At 44.1% G+C, this 21,375-nt stretch overlaps 1 protein-coding gene across 1 annotated transcript in view; it reads right to left on the minus strand.

Annotated features, from left to right (window-relative positions):
* Window positions 1-1,206: 1,206 nt before the first annotated feature.
* MCM9 (minichromosome maintenance 9 homologous recombination repair factor) overlaps window positions 1,207-21,375 on the minus strand; it is a 230,669-nt gene continuing 210,500 nt past the window's right edge. The window contains exons 11-13 of the mRNA XM_082251202.1: window positions 15,323-15,405; window positions 5,442-5,587; window positions 1,207-2,638 (exon numbers count right to left, since the gene is read on the minus strand). Coding sequence (XP_082107328.1) covers window positions 1,240-2,638; window positions 5,442-5,587; window positions 15,323-15,405 — 1,628 coding nt within the window. The 3' untranslated portion in view covers window positions 1,207-1,239. The remainder of the gene's footprint in view (window positions 2,639-5,441; window positions 5,588-15,322; window positions 15,406-21,375) is intronic.

Raw genomic sequence — 21,375 nt, forward strand, 5'->3', positions numbered from 1 at the left:
TATGCATTTAGCAATCTTGTGCAAAACTGTAGTTATGACAGTAATGTTTAATGTCCACATGGGAGCAACACTTTTGGTATAAATTATAAAGTGCAATACACACCACTAGTAAAGTGCAACTGGCAGATAATATACTATAAAATAGTGCTGTAATATCTAAAGCCAAAATGCCTTTAGTTTTGAAAGTAGTACCTGAGAGTTTTTTTTTTTTTTGCATGTGTATCCCATTGGGAAGATTTCCTTTCTGCTCTGTAGGCATATCAGTAAGTGAGGAAATCCTTCCCCAGGAGGGGAAATTCACTCATAGGCCCTTTTTACACAAGCTCCATCTCGTCTGACCAGCAGAGGATCCATGAACAGATGCTTTGCAAAATTGGAGCAGAACGGACAGAGTGACACTTTTGTAACATCCGTGTCCATTCAGTTTTTGGCTGCATTTAAAAACTGGAGCTTTCTAGACTCATGTTAGACCTATGAGCAAGCTGTTTACATCAGACTATCTCAGATCTGTCATCTTTAGGTCCAAAGAAAAATGGAAAAGGATGCAGACCTTTTCGTTTTTTCCCTGGATCTGGACAGACTTGGAGATATTCAGTTGTAAATGGATACAACTCTGCTTACATCTGGCAGCAAATAAATGAACATAGAGTTTCCGTTCAGGTCCGTCTTAACTGGGTTGGAAAACCCACATAAAAGGGCCATAAGCCAGATTTCACTGCAACAAGTGTGCCTATTGGAAAACTGCCCCTATCCCTGTTCCAGTGACAACTGAAAATTATGGATCTTTCCTCATTTTCAGTGGTCATCGGGACAAATATATGCTAAAATATGTGTTATTTCCTTGAATGAAAGTGTAAAATAAACACTAAAATAAGATAATCCGAGATTGGTTATTTTAAACCTAAAACCTAAACTGTATAAAATGTAATTATAAAAAAAAAAAAAAAAAAATGGGTTTATAATTGTAAAAATTATAAAAAGTAAAAATGTAAAGGGTGTAATACATAGACATATTTTTACATTAGGAAATGTGTGTAAAGAAAAACGTAAAATACACCATGTGTGACCATAAGACTGGGAAGTCTGCACTGCCACCTGCTGACTGCATGATGCACAGAGAATAGAAGTATCTTATCCAATAAACCTCTTGATCAGATAAGTTTCAGGTGCAGAGTTTTTTTTAACCATACAAAGCAAGCAGAAATATTTCATCAAAAAATATATTTAGTATTAGAAATGTTATTTTTTTCCATTTATTTCAATATTCCAGTCTAAATCTAATGTTTCATCATCAAAGTCTGTACTACTAAAAAGTGATTTTGCTCCAACAGCTTTGTTAGTGAGAGACTCCAAATGAAAACATGTCCTCTTTCCTCCTGCACCCAGATTTCTGGAGGATAAAGGGTTTTCACTTCCTGGGAGAACGCCCGGTGCATCAGCAATTTTGTCTTCAGGTGAGGTGAATGAAAACTTTGCCAGCTTGGCAAGTGTACTAGAAGAGACCTTTTTACTGCATGACGCCTCAGTCTGCTTACTTTCCTCAGTTACTAACACAGATGGGGGCACAACATGGCTTACATCAGGTGCTTCTTTCTCCATCACCTCTGTTCTGGCAGCACAAGAAGACTTTCCTTGCCTTACAGAACTGGCTTGATCTGAGCTGACTGGCATCTCCAGCAGCCTTCTGAGTTTTTCTGTTGGGGCAGATTTTAGCTTTGGTTTGGTGCCTTCTCTGTCATTACCAGAAGCAGCAGGAGTCTCATTTTCTATCCCTGGGTTGTGCAGGAGTTTTGACTTTTGTTTAAATGAAAATTTAGCTAGTTGGGCTAACTTGGCCTGCAGTTCAGGATCCTGAACATCTGATGACCCTTTCCCTGGATCCACATGAGCGAGCGGTCGCTTTCTGCTTCGGACAGGGGTGCTGTGCACAGGACCTGCAGATGAATGGTCAGCTTCTTCTGAAGGATCTCCATATCCACAGAGCTTGGTTATACTGGGTTCATCAGTTGTGTTTTTCATACACTTTTTATTCAGTTTGTGCCATTTTTTAGAAACATGTTCAGTAATAATTTCATCTGGTAAATTAGTTCCTTTTGTTTCACATGAGCCTTTTTCTGCTGATTGCGTTGCGGCTTTTGCATTGATAGTATTTTTATTGAAATCACCATTGGCAGCTTCAAGTCCTGATGGAACAGTTTGAGGATCCATGGTTCTGTACTCTGCTATTTTAGAAATTGGTGAAATATTAATGCCTTGCCTTTCTGTCTGGATGGTGTCAAACCATTCCAGGCCAGAACCACTTTTTGTTTTATTCAGACAGTTTGAAGAATTTTGTTTGGGTCTGTTAAGCTCTTCAGAAGGACCAAGCTGTGTGCTTCGATCTACCAACAAATCAGAACTATCTCTGCAAATATTCTTTGTTGTACAGTTGTTAGGTGCTGGAGAACATTTTTTAGTCTCTTGTGTCTTTGTGGGGTTTGAGTCACAGCTGACATTTCCTTTGTTGATGTGTCCCATTTCTGAAATGTGTGGCTTCACATTATCACCATGGGGCGTTTCAATAGTGACAGAATCCTCAGTGGTGGCAGTGGTATTATCGTCTCCTTGCTGTAGCTGATTGGTGTCTAGATGCTGCTGTCTGTATTGAAGACAATTTATAGAATTAAATATAAAAATGCATACAATTTTCTAAAATGATTTCAAATAATAATACAAAAGAAAGAAAAAACAGATTTTTGTTAACCTGACACATTAATAAACTATTTATATTTCACAATATGGACACACTAAGACTCAAACAAGCTGATCGCAGCCAATTATGCATAGTGTTTTACCAAAGGCAACAGATGCTAGTTTTTGCTACACTATTACCAAAAGTATTGTGATGCCTGCCTTTACACACACATGAACTTTAATGGCATCCCAGTCTTAGTTGGCAGGGTTCAATATTGCCTCATCCTTTGCAGCTATAACAGCTTCAATTCCTCTGGGAAGGTTGTCCACAAGATTTAGGAGTGTGTCAGTGGGAATGTTTGACCATTCTTCCAGAAGCGCATTTTCGAGGTCAGGCACTGATGTTGGATGAGAAAGCCTGGTTTGCAGTCTCTGCTCTAATTCATCCCAAAGGTGTTCTATAGGGTGGAGGTCAGGACTCCACCCCAAACTCGTTCATCAATGTCTTTATGGACCTTGCTTTGTGCACTGGTCCAAATCATTTGATGGAGGGGGGATTGTGGTGTGGGGTTGTTTTTCAGGGGTTGGGCTTGGCCCCTTAGTTCCAGTGGAAAGAATGCTTAAGGAGTCAGCATACCATGACATTTTGGACAATTTAATATTCCCATCTTTGTGGGAACAGCTTGGGGATTTCCCCTTCCTGTTCCAACATGACTGCGGACCAGTGCACAAAGCAAGGTCCATAAAGACATGGATAAGCATGGATGGACATGGAAAGACATGGATACTGCATCTGCAGTCTCTCGCAGGCAAAGATTTCAAAGCAGACTGGGGTTTCAAGATGTGCCATTTCAAAGTCTTTTGAAGAAGCACAAAGAAATGGGCAATGTTTAGGAACGTAGACGCAGCAGTCGGCCAAAGAAACGTAATGCAGCAGATGAAAGACACATCATGCTTACTTCCTTTCGACATCAGATGATGTCCAGCAAGGCCATCAGCACAGAACCCATCCACTGTCTGGAGAATTATGGTCAGTATTAGTCTTGATAAAAGAATTGTGGCCAAATTGCCATACCTCTGACATGGAAAGAAGGCTAAGCGACTCAACTATGCATGAAAACATAGGAACTGGGGTGCAGAAAAATGGCAACAGGGGCTCTGGCCTGATGAGTTACAATTTGAAATATTTGGCTGTAGCAGAAGGCAATTTGTTCACAAAGAGCTGGAGAGTGGTACAATAATGAGTCTGCAGGCAACAGTAAAGGATGGGGGAGGTTCCTTGCAAGTTTGGGGTTGTATTTCTGCAAATGGAGTTAGAAATTTGGTCAGGATCAATGGTGTTCTCATTGTTAAGAAATACAGGCAGATACTTATCCATCATGCCATACCATCAGGGGAGGCGTGTGACTGGCCCCAAATTTATTCTGCAGCAGGACAGTGGGCTTATGAAGTCATGTGGTATTTTAGAAGCGAAAGCATACGGTACTTTACTGCTGGAACCGCATGTGCTATTTTACGAAGTCATACGGTATTTTAGTCGTGAAAGCATGCGGTATATTGCCGCTGGAAGCAGCCGACATCCTTAGCAAACAGTGTAAACAGCTGGTTGTTGAGGAGCAGGCCGCTGCAGCGTCCTTAACAACTGATGGGTCATCAGCTGTCAGCTGGGTTCCCCACTGACAGCTGAATATAAAAAACTGCTGGCAATTCGGGTCTGGTATAGATTTTAGTGGAACCCCCACGCCCAATTAAAAAAAAAAAAATTGCCTGCCCCCCCCCCCAAAATCCATACCAGACCCTTATCCAAGCATGCAGCCTGCCAGGTCAGGAAGGGGGGGGGGGAGGGTTGGGGTACTTTGTTGATGGGGACAGGGTCTTCTACCCCCATAACCCTGGCCAGTGGTTGTGAGGGTCTGTGGGCGGGGAGCTTATGAAAATCTGGAAGATCTAGGCCCTCACTTTGTGAATGAGTATGGGGTTCATAGTACCCCTACTCATTCACCAAAAAAAAAAAAAAAAGTGTAGTAGTGTAAACAGGAGGCAGTTTTTGAAAGTCCTTTTTGTATATTTACGATTTATCTACAAACAAAAACTTTTAATACATTGCAAAGGATTGTGGTTTATCAAAGTAGGTATCCGTCTGACTTCTTCAGCCTGAGCCAGTTGTATTGTAAACAGGCTTTTATCATCAAAGTTGAAAAAAATTGCTGACATAAGAAGGAATCTAGACCTCTACCTGCTGGTTCAAAGGAGTTAATTAACCAAATAAGACATGTATGAACTGGTATTCCAGGCTTTATAGAACCTCAATCCCACATGTCATTATTTATTGTCTTCTAGTTCCTGCAACCAGACAAGAAATGCCATATGCAGGGCTAACAGTGCACCATAGGACGGGAGAATTTATGAATTGTATCCCGATAGAGCCCTGTGATACCATACAGTAGCTGCTGCAATGTGTGCTTTAGGGATAAAAAAAATCATGTACAAAATGTATTATGCTTAAAAAAAAAAATAGATTAAACAATGAGAAGATTAGGCTTTTATCTTTGCTTCAATTGATAAAATTTTTAAACCAAAATATATTCTTGGAAAAGACTAAAAAATTACGTTACTTACAAAATACATTGGACGTTCTGTATTTAGTTACAAAATCATCAATGCAAATGCTGATTTGTCTCCTTTTACAGAACATAGTGGAAGTGGAAAAAGTATAAACCATATAGCTTTCCCTTTCAATTACACACAGAAGTGATATGCCTTTTTACCTTTCCAGCCTCTGCAACTCTTCCCTCAGTATATTTTGGAGTCCCAGTCTCTCTAAGAGAAGTTCACATTGCATATGGTACTGTTCCCGTGGATTATCTGGAAATGATGTATGCAGAGCATTCACCCCTCCTAGTAAGGCACCTCCCTACATTGAAGAAAGAGCGTTACATTAGATTCCATTATTCACAGATGGCATAGTGGTTCACCATGACATTAATTATTATATATACTATTACTGGAGAGCTCCTTGACTTTTAGCTTGGTTAAAAAAGTACTTCCTTCAAATGATACACATGGAATAAAATAATTTTCTAAATAGAACCATCCACAGATTCCACTGAAGTTGCAGTGACTCCACCATTTAAAAAACGCTTATCTATTTTATTCCTTGTTTTGAAAGTAAATTCTGAGAATGTCTGGGCCACATTGGCCTGGAACTTCATCTGCTGAAGCGTCAGATATTTTCTATAGACTTTTAGGAGTCCAAAAACAGTGAGATTCTGCCAGTACTTTGGAATGCCTATAGCATTGTCATAAGAAAAAAAGAAAACCTTCCAAAAACTACTGATAAACATAATGGAAACCTCATTATCGAAGCATTGAGGATGCCACTGCTGACCTTATTTTGTGAAAATGCCTAGTGTCATACTAAATCTTGTGTCACTAACCTAGAACAAGTATGCAGGTTAAGAAAAGAAACAAAGCAAGGATATCTTGTGTTTATCTCAAGACCTTTTCAACTTAAGGCCACTTGAAACAAGTCAGCTGGGACAGTTTCACAGATTAGATTTACTTGTAGGTACGAAATGTATGGTATATTATTATTTTCATACAGGATTTATATAGCACCAACAGATTGCGCAGCACTTTACAATATAAAAAGGAGACAATACAGTTACAATAAAACACAAGAGGGTTAGGAGGGCCCTGCTCATAAGAGCTTCCAATATCATAGGATGGGGTAAGTGGTACGAAAGCTTATAACTGTGGGGGGGGGGGGGGGGGGTGGCGGGGATGACAGTGATAAAAGTTCAGTTAGTTGGAGGCGTGATTGGGCTTCCCTGAAGAGATGAGTTTCCAGGGATCGCCTAAAGGCAGTCAGAGTAGCAGATAACTGGACAGACTAGGATTTTTCCAGAGCCTCTCCCATGCCCTGGAACTCTCCACCTTAGAGACAAACATTGGAGGAGGAGAAAATGGAGCTTAAGAGCAGGAGGTCTTGAGAGAAGTGGAGAGGACGGTTTGGGTGATATTTGGTAAAAAATTTTGCTTTAGCTTGGGGCAGAGTTGTGAATGGCTTTGTATGCTATTGTTAGTATTTTTAATTTAATTTGCTGGACAATTGTTAACCAGTGGAGGGATTGGCAGACATGGACTCCATTTTGTTTTTTACTGTGCCATGTTATCCAAACACATCTTTACACCACTGATGTTCTTTTGGTGTTTTAAATAAAGTATTCTTTGAATATACAGTTATAAAGGGAAACATTTTTATTTCACCGATTTCATAAACTAGGTATAACCCACAAAAATTATTTATGTAAAATATGGTTATTAGTTCTTTGTTACAAATGAATGGAAATAAAAGATGTAAAGTATAACTGCTTTATATTGAAATGTGAAGCAATCAAACTGTCACAGGTTTTAGGTTTAAAAGAAAAATTTTATTTAATTTTTTTGCAGATTTATATTTACCTGGGTGGATGCAGCATTGGTCCGTTCCTGCATCTGTCCCCCGTCGGCTCTAATACCGAGAACCAAACGATCAAACCCTGGCGATCGCTTGGTTCTCAGGGCTCCCAGAGCAGAGAGCTGGTAGCTGTGGAGGGGGTGGGAGAGGCCACCTCAGTCTCTCAGCAGCTTGCTGAGAGGCTGAGCCGAGTGCTTATCCAGGCATATGGGCAGATCCTGACTTCATTATTGTGATCTTTCCAGAGCCTCCACCAGCTCTGTGACCCGCTGTCTGCTGAAAACAAGTCACAGTGCAGAACGAACTGCACTCCTGTCTTTCACAGGAGAAGCACAGCCAAATATGCTTTAAGCTCCTTTAAGGTGTATCATCTATGGTCAAAATGTAAAAATCACATTCATTTCCACATTGCATTTCAAATATTTCTAGCCTTTTCCTAATAATCTGAATGATCTTGAAGATTGCGCAGATCCTAACACGCAGTTATCTTTTCCCTGTGAGTAGACACTGCTATGTAACATATTTCACAGAGCCTGCCTTCTGAACTAAAGAGATGCTGACAGGAGGAGTTTCAGAAGGAGATGTCAGTACAGGAATCATTGCTTGCAGGCAGCAAGGTGCCATGGAATGTGTAGTGCTTAGAAATTGAAATTAAACAACAGAGGAGAAGCTGCAAAGCATGCAGGGAATCCAGAAAGTTGTGGAAAGAGATGACCAGCTGACAGGCATAACTCACAACATGAAAGGAGTTTTTTCCAAATAAGTTTATATCAGATGGTCAAAAAATTGGATTTTTGACTTACCCTAAAATCAATTTCTCTGATGTTCACTGACGAACACAGCTTCTGGTATTCTTAACCATTGGGTTATACTGCCCTCTACCAGAGTAGGACACTAGGCAGAAAACAATTCTGGCTACACCCATGGGCAGTCCCGGGGGTATACTCCCTCTCTCTGCTATAGCCACTCAAGTTTTGTTACAAGCAGTGTTAGGAGAATTCTAACTCCACAGAGGGGTGGGTGCTGTGTCCATCAATGAACATCAGAGAAATGGATTTTACGGTAAGTCACAAATCCCATTTTCGCTTTCGTTCATTGACGGACACAGCTTCTGGTATTCTTAACCACTGGAACGTCCCAAAGCAGTGTTAAACACGAGGGGTGAGAAACGGCAAAAAAATTCCCAAGGCTAAACATTAGCCAACCAGGCAACAAGGGCTCAAACAACTGGAGCCCATCCGAAAAAAACAATACACCCTCAAAGAGGATCAGGACCTCTTTAACAGCAGCCTGCAAAAGCTTGTGGCCAAAGGAAGCATCTGCAGATGCAAACACATCCAGTTTATAAAACTTTGTAAAAATGTGCACAGACTACCAGGTGGCCACCTTGCAAACCTGCGTCACTGACGCCTGATGACGAAAGGCCCAGGAGGCGCTAAGCTCCCTAGTAGAGTGCGCCTTGACAGGGAAAGGAGAGACCTGACCCCTGTTGGAATAGGCCTGAACCACCGTCTCTCTGAGCTATTTAAAAACGGTTACGAGGCCATCCTAGAGCACAAATATAAAAGAGTCTGATTTCCTGAAAGACTCTGTAGCTGCCAGGTACACCCCAATTGCCCGGACCACATTCAAGGCATGCAAGGCAATTTCCCTCGGATGTTTAGGCCTAGGACACAGGGAAGGCAGCACAATGTCTGTATTCAAATGAACATCAGAGACCACCTTATGAAGAAATGACGGACAGGAGCGAATCCCTACCTTATCCCTGTAAATTACCAGATAAGGTGAAAGACAGGATAACGCCGCCAGGTCCGACACCCTGTGAGAAGAGGAAATAGCCACCAAAAAGGCCACCGTCTGGGACAGAGTAAGCAGGGGAAACTCCAGAAGACTCAAAAAGGAGAATTCTGGAGAACCGAAAGTACTAAATTAAGGTCCCAAGGCGGCAAAGGAGACAACACCAGAGGGACCAAGTGCCCAACACCCTAAAGAGAGGTACGCACCAGGGATGTAGCCAAAGGTCGTTGGATGAAAACTGCCAAGGCCGACACCTGGCCCTTGATAGGCCAACAGATCCATCTCAGGGATGCCCCACCGGAGACGCAACCGAGGAAACACTTGCGGACGAAGAGACCGTTCCCCCTGGTCTAACGCCTGCCGACTGAGGTAATCCTCCTGCCAATGTTTATCTCTGAGAAAGTGAACAACAGGGAGGGTTGGAACGAAATGTTCTGCCCACCTGAGAATTCCGGCTACCTCTAGAGCCGCCAAGACACTTCTTTTGCCCCCTTGGAGATTGACATAAGCTACGGCCGTGGCATTGTCTGATTTAATGCGCACTTGACAGCCATGTCGACGATCTATCCAATGTTCCAGGCACAGCCTGATTCCCCGCAACTCAGGACATTGAGCGGTAGTCTAGATTCTTCCAGGGTCCAGACCCCCTGAGCAGAACTTCTGCTCAACACACCTCCCCACACAGACAGGCCAGAATCAGTAGTGACCACTGTTCAATACAAGGTTAGGAAGGATTTTGCCCTGCACAAGGGTGCCGAGAAACAAAGCCACCAAATCATGGACTCTCTCGTACCCCGGGTCAGCTGGATTTGGTTGTCCAGAGACTGCAAATTCTCGACCCATGTTATGAGAATCTCCCGTTGCAGAGACCCGCATGGAACTGTGCAAACCAGGCCGCCTCAAAGGCTGACACCATCAGGCCCAGTAGCCGCATACAAGTCCGGAAGGATGACCATCTGCTGGTCAGCAGGATATGAACTGCAACCTGCAGTGTCTGAAGTTTGTCCAGAGGAAGAAATACTCTGGCTAAGGCCGAGTCCAGAGTCAGCCCCAGATAGTCTAGTTTTGTAGTAGGGACCAAGGCTGACTTCCGAAGATTCAGAATCCAGCCGTACTCCTTCAGAGTTCGTATGGTGATCTTCAGGTTTTTTCGCCAGCGCAGCAGAAGACTCTGCTCGCAGAAGGAGATAGTATAAATAGCCCAGTACTGCGATCTCCCGCTGGCGTAACAATGCCAGTACCGGGATCAACACTGCAGTGAAGACCTGGGGAGTGGAGGCAAGACCAAATGGTAACACCCCAATCTGATAATGTTCCTCTCCCACTGCAAAGCGGGGGAAGCGTTGGTGACCGACACATATTGGAATGTGAAGTTAGGCGTCTTTGACGTCTATGGAGGCAAGAAAATCCCCCCTGATGCAGGGAAGTCACCACTGAGTGAATGGACTCCATCCTGAACTTCTGCACCCGCACAAAGTAGTTCAGTGCCTTGAGGTCCAGGATTGAACACACCTTGTCCTCCTTCCTGGGAACTGTAAACAGGTTCAGTAAAAACCCCTGAAAACAATCACCTCTTGAAGCAAAAGATCTTGCACCGCCCCAAAGAGGGCCTGTAAGCGGACTGGGGACAGTCGAACCTTTCCGGAGGGCGAGCACGAAACTCGATCTTGTATCCGGATCGTATGACTTTGTGGACCCACTTGTCATGTACCAGGGAAGCCCAGGGGTCCGGGAACCAGCGAAGACGTCCTCCCACCCCAGATATGAGTGAGGGCGCACCTTCATGTAGAAGGAGCCTTGTGTGCGGGTCTGGAGAAGCCCACCCTGCTACCAGGGTCCTTGCCCTTAGTAGCCTGTGGAAGAAAGGTACTCTTCCCCCTGTGAGACCCTTAATGATGTCATCCAGGGTAGCTCCAAACAGGCGAGATCATTGAAAAGGAAGAAGAGCCAGGGCTTTTTTTTTTTTTTTTTTAGAAGTCTGGTCTACAGACCAGCATATTATGCCAAAACAGAGAGCCAAGCCACTAGGGGAGCTGTATCCAAAGATGCGGCACAGAAACTGCAGCCCCTGGACCAGCTGGTCCACCAGCTCAGCAAAGGCAAATGGGAGCTGTTCTCCTTCCAGGTCATGGTGCAAAAGCTTAGCCAACTCAGTCAGAGTTTGCAACACCAGGGCAATGGTGAACACCAGCTTCAATGCCGAGCCAGCCAGGGTGAACATATTGTGGGCCACAGCCTCCACTTTTTTTGTCAGCCGGGTCCTTAAAGGCTGGAGACTCTTCAACTAGAATCATGGTTGCTTTGTTTTTTTTTTTCAAATATAGTTTTATTAAATCATTTCATACAAAAACCAACAAGACATAACAATTCAACAAGTTCCCAAAACATAAACACAATGGCAACAGTACATCCTCATAGGTAACTCTCAACTATATCTCAAGATGGTATTTCAGACCTTCATATATTAGCCCGTCTGGCACCTGATCCCAATGCTGTTGCCCAGTTTATTATACCCTCCCACCCCCCACAGAGAAAAGAGGAAAAAAAAAAAAAAAAAAAAAAAAAAAAACCAAACAAGCATCTCCTCCTCCCAATCCCCCCCCTCCCGTAGATGAACGACGCGCCCCCCCCCCCTATCTCCAGTCCTCTATCAAGCCCTCTTAGCTAGCAAAAAGTCGTCTGCCTACCTCTGATAACATAAACAGGTTCCATTTATCCCAGATACTATTATATTTTTCCTGCTTATGTTGTGAGGACAAGATCAAGTCTTCCATTCTACTAATATTTTCTACCTTCCGTACCCAATCTGAAATTGACGGTGCTCGTGTTTTTTTCCACAGTAAGGGGATACATGCCTTTGCAGCATCTAATAGAAAAGGTATTATTGACCTCTCATACTTTCCACTTGGAATTTCAGAAAGATGGAATAGGAAAAAGGCTGGGTCCTCCTCTATCTTATAATCTGTAAAAGTTTGGGTCAAGTTCCTTACCTCCGACCAAAAGGGCCTTATTACTTCGCATGACCAAAAGATATGTAAAATTGTGCCCTTCTCCTTCCTACACCTCCAGCATTTATCTGTCTCTTGTGGATACCATTTGTGTACTTTGTCCGGTGTGTTGTACCACCTGGTAAGTATCTTAAAATTTGTTTCTTGGGATTTAACGCATCTTGCAGGTCTAAAAGTAAATCTAAGAATCCTTTCTATTTGTTCCTGGGTGAGCTCACGGTTTAGCTCACTTCTCCATTTCTCTACCCATGGCCAATTCATCAACTCTTTTGGTGTGGTTAATAATTTATATGAGGTTGCTAGAGTGCGCAAAACACTCCTTCGTCCTTCACATAATCTCTCAAACTCCGTCAGTGGTCTATCAAATCGCTCTGGATTCGGTATCGATGATAGAAAATGGTGTAACTGATTCGCCTGCCAAAAGGGTAGGCCAAATGGTCCCCCTTCCTCTTTTAATTTTGCAATCGAGGGCCACTTTTTCTCTATCAAAAAAGCTGATACTTGTACCTGCCCTTTTTCTTTCAATTTTATATACTCTTTCCCCTCCATACCCGGAATGAATTTGGGATTTCCCATTATTGGAACTAAGGGTGAATCCATAGTTGTTAATTTTTGTTGAATACCCTGATAATGGCTTATACGAAGCGTATTACCTATTATTGGGTGGGTTTTCAGATTTCCAGGTAGACTTGGGTAACACCATATTGCCCTCTTTAAATCCACCGTAGTTTGCGCTTGTTCAATTTGCGTCCAAAGTTTTGTACTGGACTGGTGCCACCACTCCAGTACTCTGCTTAGGTGTATACCGTGGTAATACTTGCGTACGTCTGGTACTGCTAAACCCCCGTACTGTTTTGACACCACCAAGGTACTACGGGCTAAACGAGGCTTTTTCCCTGCCCATATATATTTAATAAATAATGTGTGTACACTCTTAAAGAAATTATTTGGTATTTTTACCGGTAATGCTCGCATAAGGTATAAATATTTAGGGAGGATATTCATTTTCAATAAGTTACATCTCCCAAACCAGGATTGCAGCCCTCCTTGCCACTGTCCCAGCATCTTCCTCGTCTCTGCTAACAATGGCGGGAAATTCAGTTCAAAGACCTTAGATAAATTTGTAGGTACATACGTCCCCAGATATCTCACTGCCGAATCCTTCCATTTAAATTTAAAACTAGCTTTTAATGTAGATAATTTCAACTTTGGGATACCCACCCCCATTGCCTCCGATTTCCCATAATTTATTTTGAAATTGGAAAATATTCCATACTGCTCAATTTCCTTCAGTAAATTCGGCAGCGAGATCTCTGGGTTCGTTATCGTAAACAAAAGATCGTCGGCGTATGCGGCGATTTTATATTGTGTTTGTTTCAGCTTTATCCCCCCTATGTCCGGGTTTGCTCTAATTCTGCACAGTAGGGGTTCCAGCGATAAAGCGAACAGGAGGGGAGACAACGGGCAGCCTTGCCTTGTACCGTTTTTTATTACAAAGGGGTCTGAAAGAATTCCGTTTGCTTTTACTCTTGCTGTAGGGTTTGAGTAAACTTTCGCTATTTTCTGTAACATTAACTCTCCTACTCCAATGTGTTTTAGGACTGAGAACATATAAGACCATTTCACCCGGTCAAAGGCTTTCTCCGCATCTGTGCTCAATATGACGCAGGGGGTCCCAGACGAGCTGGCCATGGTTGCTTTGTTTAACCTCGAAACCGGAGGGTCCACCACCGGGGGAACAGACCACTTTTTGAAAAGGGACTCTTTTATAGGGGTATTGCCTAGCAAACCGCTTAGGGACCCCAAGGGGATGCTTCAGTCATCCTCAGACTCTTCTGTCAAAATAGGTGGGGAAAGGGAAACACCTTTTGCCGCTCTGGGTGGCTTGTGAGTGCCAAGGAAACCTGCACCCCTGTCGCAGTCGCATCCCTCATTTTTAGAGGCTCACGCACAAATACAATCAGTGCATCCACCAGCGCCTTTTCATGCCTGGTTGCAGACGTGGAGGAATCATCCTCACTATCTGAGTATTCAGGGCACCTGGTTGCAGACCCATCAAGGTGACCCACTTTCGCCGCGGCCGAAGCAGATTCAGGATCTGATGAAACAGGGGAAGGTGGGGTGCGCTTTAGCCTGTCGCCCAAAAACCACCTCCACAAGGGACTCCAGGACTGCCGTCAGTGCATGGATGGATGGTTTGGACCCGGAGGGCCCCGCAGCCTCAGAGAGGGGGGATCAGGTGGGGAGATGTGCTCCAAAGACTCCATTAGCCACCAGGGGGACCCACAGAATAAGTGTAAAAACACTGCTAAGTGACACCCCCAACACGCTGGCAGCGCCACCCAGTCGCCAGCTACAAGCACCAATCGACCCTCAGCAGAGAGGGAGAGGACCCCTCCAGACTCCCCACCCACAGAACCAGGCACCGCTAGGCACCAGGAGAATCTGCACTGCACGGATGCGATCAGGAAGTGAAAAATATCCAGGAGTCAGCACTAGTGGATGAGGAGGGGCTCCCACTGCCGAAAACGCTGCCCTCTGGCTCCACTGTCATGGCCGCCGCGGTTTTGAATGGCAAACTACCGCAAAATTGCCACTGTGCATTGTAGCCTATGGGCTACAAGAAAATGGTGGCCCTGCGTGGCACTACGAGGCTCTTGGGGACCCAGAAGGTATCCCTAGCCACAGGACGGGCACAAGGCATGACAGGGGGGCTCTGGCAGGAGCTTCCACCAGGTACATGTCCAGACCACCCATACAGACCCCGCAATAGTGGAGGGGGGTAGGATGAGAACCCGGGGGTCTGACCTTCCCATGGAGGGGCCCGCATCCACCCGAAAACCCTCCAGAGGAAGAGGGGGAACAGCTACTCACCATACCAGGAACCAGGCAGGCACCACTCCCAACAGATCCTCCTCTCCATCGAAATGGGGGGCTGTCAGGCAGGAGTAACGCTGCTGGCCAGACGTGGGTGACCACTGGATCTAAATTATCCAGCCCGCCGCCCAGTCCGGCAGATAATTGTAGACCTCAGGAAAAATCCAGGAGAAAAAAAATTTCCATCTAAAAAAATGTTGCCAGGACCAAAGATCCCAGCAAGAACTATGTTCTTACTCGTGACTAGGCAGAAAAAAACTGAGTGGCTATAGTAGAGAGAGGGAGTATACCCCCCTGGGACTGCCCATGGGTGTAGCCAGATTTTTTTTTGCCTAGTGTCCTACTACTGTAGGGGGTAGTATAACCCAATGGTTAAGAATATCAGAAGCTGTGTCTGTCAATGAACGAAGGAGAAATAACTATTGCTTGTATTGCTATTACAATGCTTATGTTCTAAAATGAAAAAGTATGCTCTGGGCTTAGAAATCGGTTAACTAAATATACTTACTTGCATAGAGGATTCCATTACTGATACCACAGTGATCGCATCTTCTATTGTTACAACATCTCGATACATCAATCTTGCATGGGCTGGAGAAAAACAGATAGATATTGCTGTAAATTAATCTTTATATTACACATAATGTACAACATATTCCTATATCAAATTTCCACAGTTGTCTAATTAGAGTAGGTATATAGCCTATGGAATGTAATATTTTTTACAGTTTCATTGAAAGTACCATATCCCGTATAGAAATAAAAAAAGGGGTATTTAGTTTCCTGGGAAATAGTTGAGGCTTCTTGCACCCGTTTAGCTTTACACCCTCATTACGCATGCTCCATCTCTCCTTACCAATTTTAATTCTCAGTATTCCAGTGAGTCTGCACACAATCAGCTTTAGGGCCTGTGCCAAAGGGCTTTCATTTTGTCAGCTGGGTTTTGCATTCCCATATAAATCTATGGGAATGCAAAACCCACTAGAAGCAGGTCAAATGGAGGTTAACTGCGTGCCAAATGCCCCGTTTAATCAATTTGGAGTGATCTCAAATGGATATCAAACTGGTGCCATTGATAAAAGCCTAAAGCCTGTAAACACCGGTCTATATCCTCCATTCACAACTTTTCTCTCAGCAATCCTCTTGTGTGGCACTCTCCCCACATATTCTTCATAGCAATAATACATTCTTCTTCTGTGTGTCTGTGTCACGGACGTGCAGGCCATAGCGCAGCCGAAGCTCCAAGGCAAAGGCAAATGCGTAGTTGCAGTCCTGTAGGTGCCATTCCTGCTGGGCACAGGCGCACACGTTATTGCCATTAACACTGGCAACCAAAATGGCCTATATAAGTGCAGCAGCTGTACTAGTGCACTGCTGTCTGATATGCAGCTTTACTCGTGTTCCTGTTCTCTGTGTTTGATTCCTGGGCTTGACCCAGCTTATCCTGATCACGCTGGCACTCCACCTGTCCTGACCACTTGCCATAAGACTTTGTTTATATCTACACATCTGCCTGTTATTCTGTTGCCAACCTATCCCTGCATCTTGACCATTCTCTGCCTGCCATTTAGGCTTATACCTGATCATCCGTTGCTAACCTAGCTTGTCTGATCCTGCATCCAGTCATCCGTCTGTCCTGTCTCATTTTGGCTGGTGACACTGGTCCTCCCATCTGCTGTGTTACCAGCTGCTGCCCACCAGCCTAGGGTCTGCTGTTCCTGCTGCCGTCTGTTGCTTCAGCTATCCAGCCCATCTCTGATGTGCACCTGCCATGCACCTCTGCGACCGACAGAAGATCTTATAGGCATTCTTACCTCACCGCGCTCTCTCGGCCACTGTCGCAACATCAGTGGTCCTTGAGCCAGGGCTGTACGAGAGGTATACTTTAGGCTCTGCCACAAGGTATGTGACAGTCTGTTTCTCTCCCCCTTTGTTGTCATCATGTGTTGTGTACATTGACTCTGACTGTATGCTCAAAAAAGTGAAGGAAGTGAGCCACCCTTGCCTACAGTACACAGCAAATGGAGTGAACCTGCTTAGAGCACATACTTCTCAGTCTGAGCACAGTTTACATATTTAGTCACTGCAGAAAGACAGGGAACACATACAAATTAATAGGCTAGTGACTTTGAAACAAAAATGTATTCATTACAGGTAGTTATATAGCGCCATCAATTTACGCAGCTCTTTACAAATACACACACACATACATACATACATACACATATATATATATTTATTTTAACCACTTAAACCCCAGGCCTATTTCGGACACTTTTTGTTTACAAGCTAAAATCAATATTTTTTCCTAGAAAACTACTTAGAACCCCCAAACATTATATATATTTTTTTAGCACTGACTCTGGAGAATAAAATGGCGGTCATTGCAATATTTTTTGTCACGTGGTATTTGCGCAGCGGTCTTTAAAAACGCAATTTTTTTTTGGAAAAATTACGAAAAATCACATTTCACTGCATTTAAAAAATACTAAACAGTAAACTTAGCCCATTTTTTTCCTATATTGTGAAAGATGATGTCACGCCGAGTAAATAGATAACCAACATGTTATGGTTTAAAATTGAGCACACCCGTGGGATGGCGACAAACTACGGTCAATAGAAATCTCAATAGGCGACGCTTTAAAATTTTTTAACGGTTACCAGTTTAGAGTTAGAGTGTAGCTCTTTTTTTTTTAATTATTGCTCACTCTGGCGATCGCAGCGATACCTCACATGTGTGGTTTGAACAGCGATTTAATTCACGGCTCGACTTCCATATGCGTTTTCTTTCGTGTGCGAGCTAACGGCGACGGGGGGCTGCTAAAATTATTTTTTTTTTCCTATTTATTTTATTTTTTAAACTTTATCACAGGTTTTTGAAAAAAAATAAAAAATCTGATCACTTTTATTGCTGTCACAAGCAATGTAAACATCCCTTGTGACAGCAATATGCAGTGACAGGTACTCTTTATGGAGGGATCGAGGGCCTAAAAGAACCTAGACCCCTCCAGTACACTTCCATGTATTCAAAACGCCGCAAACAGCATTTTATTAATACATTCGTTTTTTAAATTTGCCGCCTTTAGCAGCAGAGTAACCCGGATGTGACGTCATGGACGCCGCCTCCGGGTTACGTCATCGGAGACCCGATCGAAGCCGGGTCCGGCTTTGATTGGGACTCCATCCAGCCGGCGGACGTGCCGGCTGGGTGCTCGGGTCTCCCAGTGGGACAGGAGACCCGGGCAAAGCTGCGGGAGGGGGCGTCCCCTCCCGCTCGCTGGGGTAACGATCGAGCGGCTCCCGGGCCGCATCGGTCATTACCGCCGGAAAGCTGACCGCCGGCTGTAAACAACGGTACCGGGGTGATGTCTCTAGCTAGAGGCATCACCACGGTATAACACCGCAAAGTTTGCCGACGTAGCCCTACGTCACTTTGCGGTAAGTGGTTAACATGGAGAATTTCTATTAAAAGACAAAAGAAAAAGTCCATAACGTTAGGCTTCCCACACAGGGGTTCTTCTCCAGTAAATACAAATCAATGGAGAATGCTAGCCCATCTGTCTTTTTAAGCTCTCACTCAGCCTTATCCACACTGCTTCTTCACTTTACGCTGGTCACCCAGACCACATGTTCTTCAGAGCTGATGGGTACAAACGCACACAGCTCATTCAGCCTAATGCCCCATACACACGTGCAGATTATCTGCAGACTTTTGTCTGCAGACTTACCTTTTCTATGTAGTGCAAGGGCCTGCCGGATTGCATACAAATTGAAAGTGTTTAGGTTTGACTTCATATTATATGGTTTTGGTAAGTCTGCAGACAAAAGTCTGCAGATAATCTGCACGTGTGTATGGGGCATTAGTGCATAGGCCATTTATTGTCTCTTACAGACAATAATGATCTGGCTGCCTCCTGCAGCCCCTCTGACTCCTGGAGACCTCCTGTCTCGCTTCGGTGGATGGAGCCGTCTCCAACAGGCCCCTGAGGTATTACTTTACATCCATTATAAGGGCTGTGTGCCCCTGAGCACACACGCTGCTAGTCCTCCACAAAATCCGGACACAGGGTTGGAGATTCTGTCCCACCCAAGACATAATATGGAATCTCCAAACTAAACCGCCCCATCCGGAAATCGCAAATTCTGGAGAAAGCTGCCAGAGCAGTTTTCTCCTTTCAAAACAAATGCTCTGTAGTCCTGCACATGCAAACCCTGTGTCTATTAAAAAGGACCAATTTCGTAGTGATAGAATCTCGTATTGTCAAATATACCCCCCTCCCCCCCCCCCCCCCCCACTCGTTGTGGGGAGCAAAACACACCAGCTCGAATTCTTAATTGGGGCATTTCTGCGCCAGTGGTCAGCTGCATAGGCCCAATCTTTTTTTCAGGGGGCGCTTCCAGGCATGCCCTAGCCTGAATAGCAACGGGGTTCTACAGTTCTGTATACCTAGCTTTCTTCCTCGATCCTTGGGGTTCCTGAGCTTATTTTTTTTTCTGGGGGCTCTCTGAATTTTCTAACACTTCTTCCCAATTCCCTGTCCTGAAGGTGTAGAGATACGACTTGGCTTAATGAAGAATAACTTTGTCCCTCATTACACCAGTTCTATCTAACTCTATCTGAGCTGTAGTCAGGATTTGTGCTGTTTGCTGGTCCATGCTCAGCCCTTCCATCTTGTGAGGTTTGTCCCATGGTGCAATACATGAGCCCTTTACCAATACTGAAAACTGACCAGGACTACTCCGGACCACAACAGCAGAAATGCTTTCTGTCTGGCTGTTATGCAGAGGGACCTCTGACATTTTTAACTTGTCTTTCCCTAATAAACTTGGTAACACACCAATACTTAATGCCATATTCTACACTGGTTTACACATTTCAATGTCACAGTCACCTGAACCAATCATTAATTGATCACACTTTTCAAGGTCAATTTTGGATACCATCAGTATTGTATTTCAGAGTGTCCCTGGGTACTTCAACTTGTACCTCTTTGCGGGTGATAGACAGATTATCTGCTTTTGCCGCATCCATATCAGGCCCTTCCTTCCTATGAGGTCTAGCAGGTGAGGCAGTATCCCAAGCCATTTACTAATCCCTGCTCAGCTGCACCTCGGACCACACTACCAGAAGTGCTTTGTCCCTGCGTCAGGCGGAGAGACCGCTGAGGTCTCCCTCAGCTCTCCAGAGCACCTTCCATACCAAACCGAATCTGGAAGCACCCCCTTAGGGAATTTGAAGATCACTTGCCACACTAATAAAAAGCACTGTACCAACTAGTTCCACTGGTAATTAATGTTAGCCAGCACAGCTTGTACTACTTGGCTCCATCCATTGGTACTCCGCAATACCAACATATCCGACAGGAATGGAGACACCTAGGTACACAAGGATGTAAAAACGTGCTTTTATTAGTTCAAGCAGTTCCAATAGCATTCTTGTCATTTCAATGCACTCCACATCAATAGTATAGAACCTTTATAGGGACCTTCCCCTCATCAGAGACATGGAGAGGCTCATTTACTGCAGTTTAAAAGGCCAAAACATTTAAAGGGGCCTCCACCTCACTGGAGGTACCCATCATCACAGCCACGTGCTCCCCCAGAGTGCTGTCAGACACATGTCTTCTACTCATCCCCTCTAACTGAACAACGAGCCTCTGCAAGTCAATATTAATTATATGGTCACCTTGACACTTGACATTATTAAACTATTGAGCTGTGAATACCCCATCTGCCATGCATGCCCCCTTATCTAGTCCTTCTGACTGGAGGGAAACAACCTTCGCAGGAAGTTGTGGTGTTCACACCCTTGTTTCATAACATAGCTTTGTCTAGCATGGCTAGTAATTGTTTGGCCTAACTGTCCCAATCTATTGTGCTTCTATCATGGGTGCTCCGCAGCACCATATCACCTTCTCTGGGAGGCACCTGGGACTCTGCAGCACAAACAGTACCTTTGGCAGTTCTATGTACATCACATTTATCAATAGTACTATCTTCATCACCATTCATGGACATACTTCATCAATAGGGTTATAAGCTTAACCTCCCTGGCGGTATTCCCGAGTGTGGCTCGGGGTGGAATTTCAGTGCCATTAGCGGTAACCCCGAGCCACACTCGGGGTACCGCCAGAGAGCATCGCTGGATCCTGGAAGAGAGGTTACTTACCTTTTCCCCAGGATCCCGCAATGTATTCCGGCAGCATACGGCGGCCGGATCTTCTGCCTGATGCCGTGTGTCCAGGCTTCCATTCCCTGCGAGCGTCGCATCGCAGGGGGTGGAACCGGCGGCAAATTCAAAAAGTAAAACACACAAACACACCGATATAATGTAATACTATTGGATTACATTAGTAAATAAAATAAATTGACCTTAGTTTGCCCCCCAGTGCCCTTGCCTGCAGTTTTACTGTACTAATATATATATATATATATATATATATATATATATATATATATATATATATATATATATATATATATATATATATATATATATATTCTCCCCACTACTCAGGGTAACATACTGCAGCAAGTGAATTTTTACACCTTCTGTGGATC

This window comes from Pelophylax lessonae (genome assembly GCF_965119305.1).
Source record: "Pelophylax lessonae genome assembly, chromosome: 3".
NCBI lineage: Eukaryota > Metazoa > Chordata > Amphibia > Anura > Ranidae > Pelophylax > Pelophylax lessonae.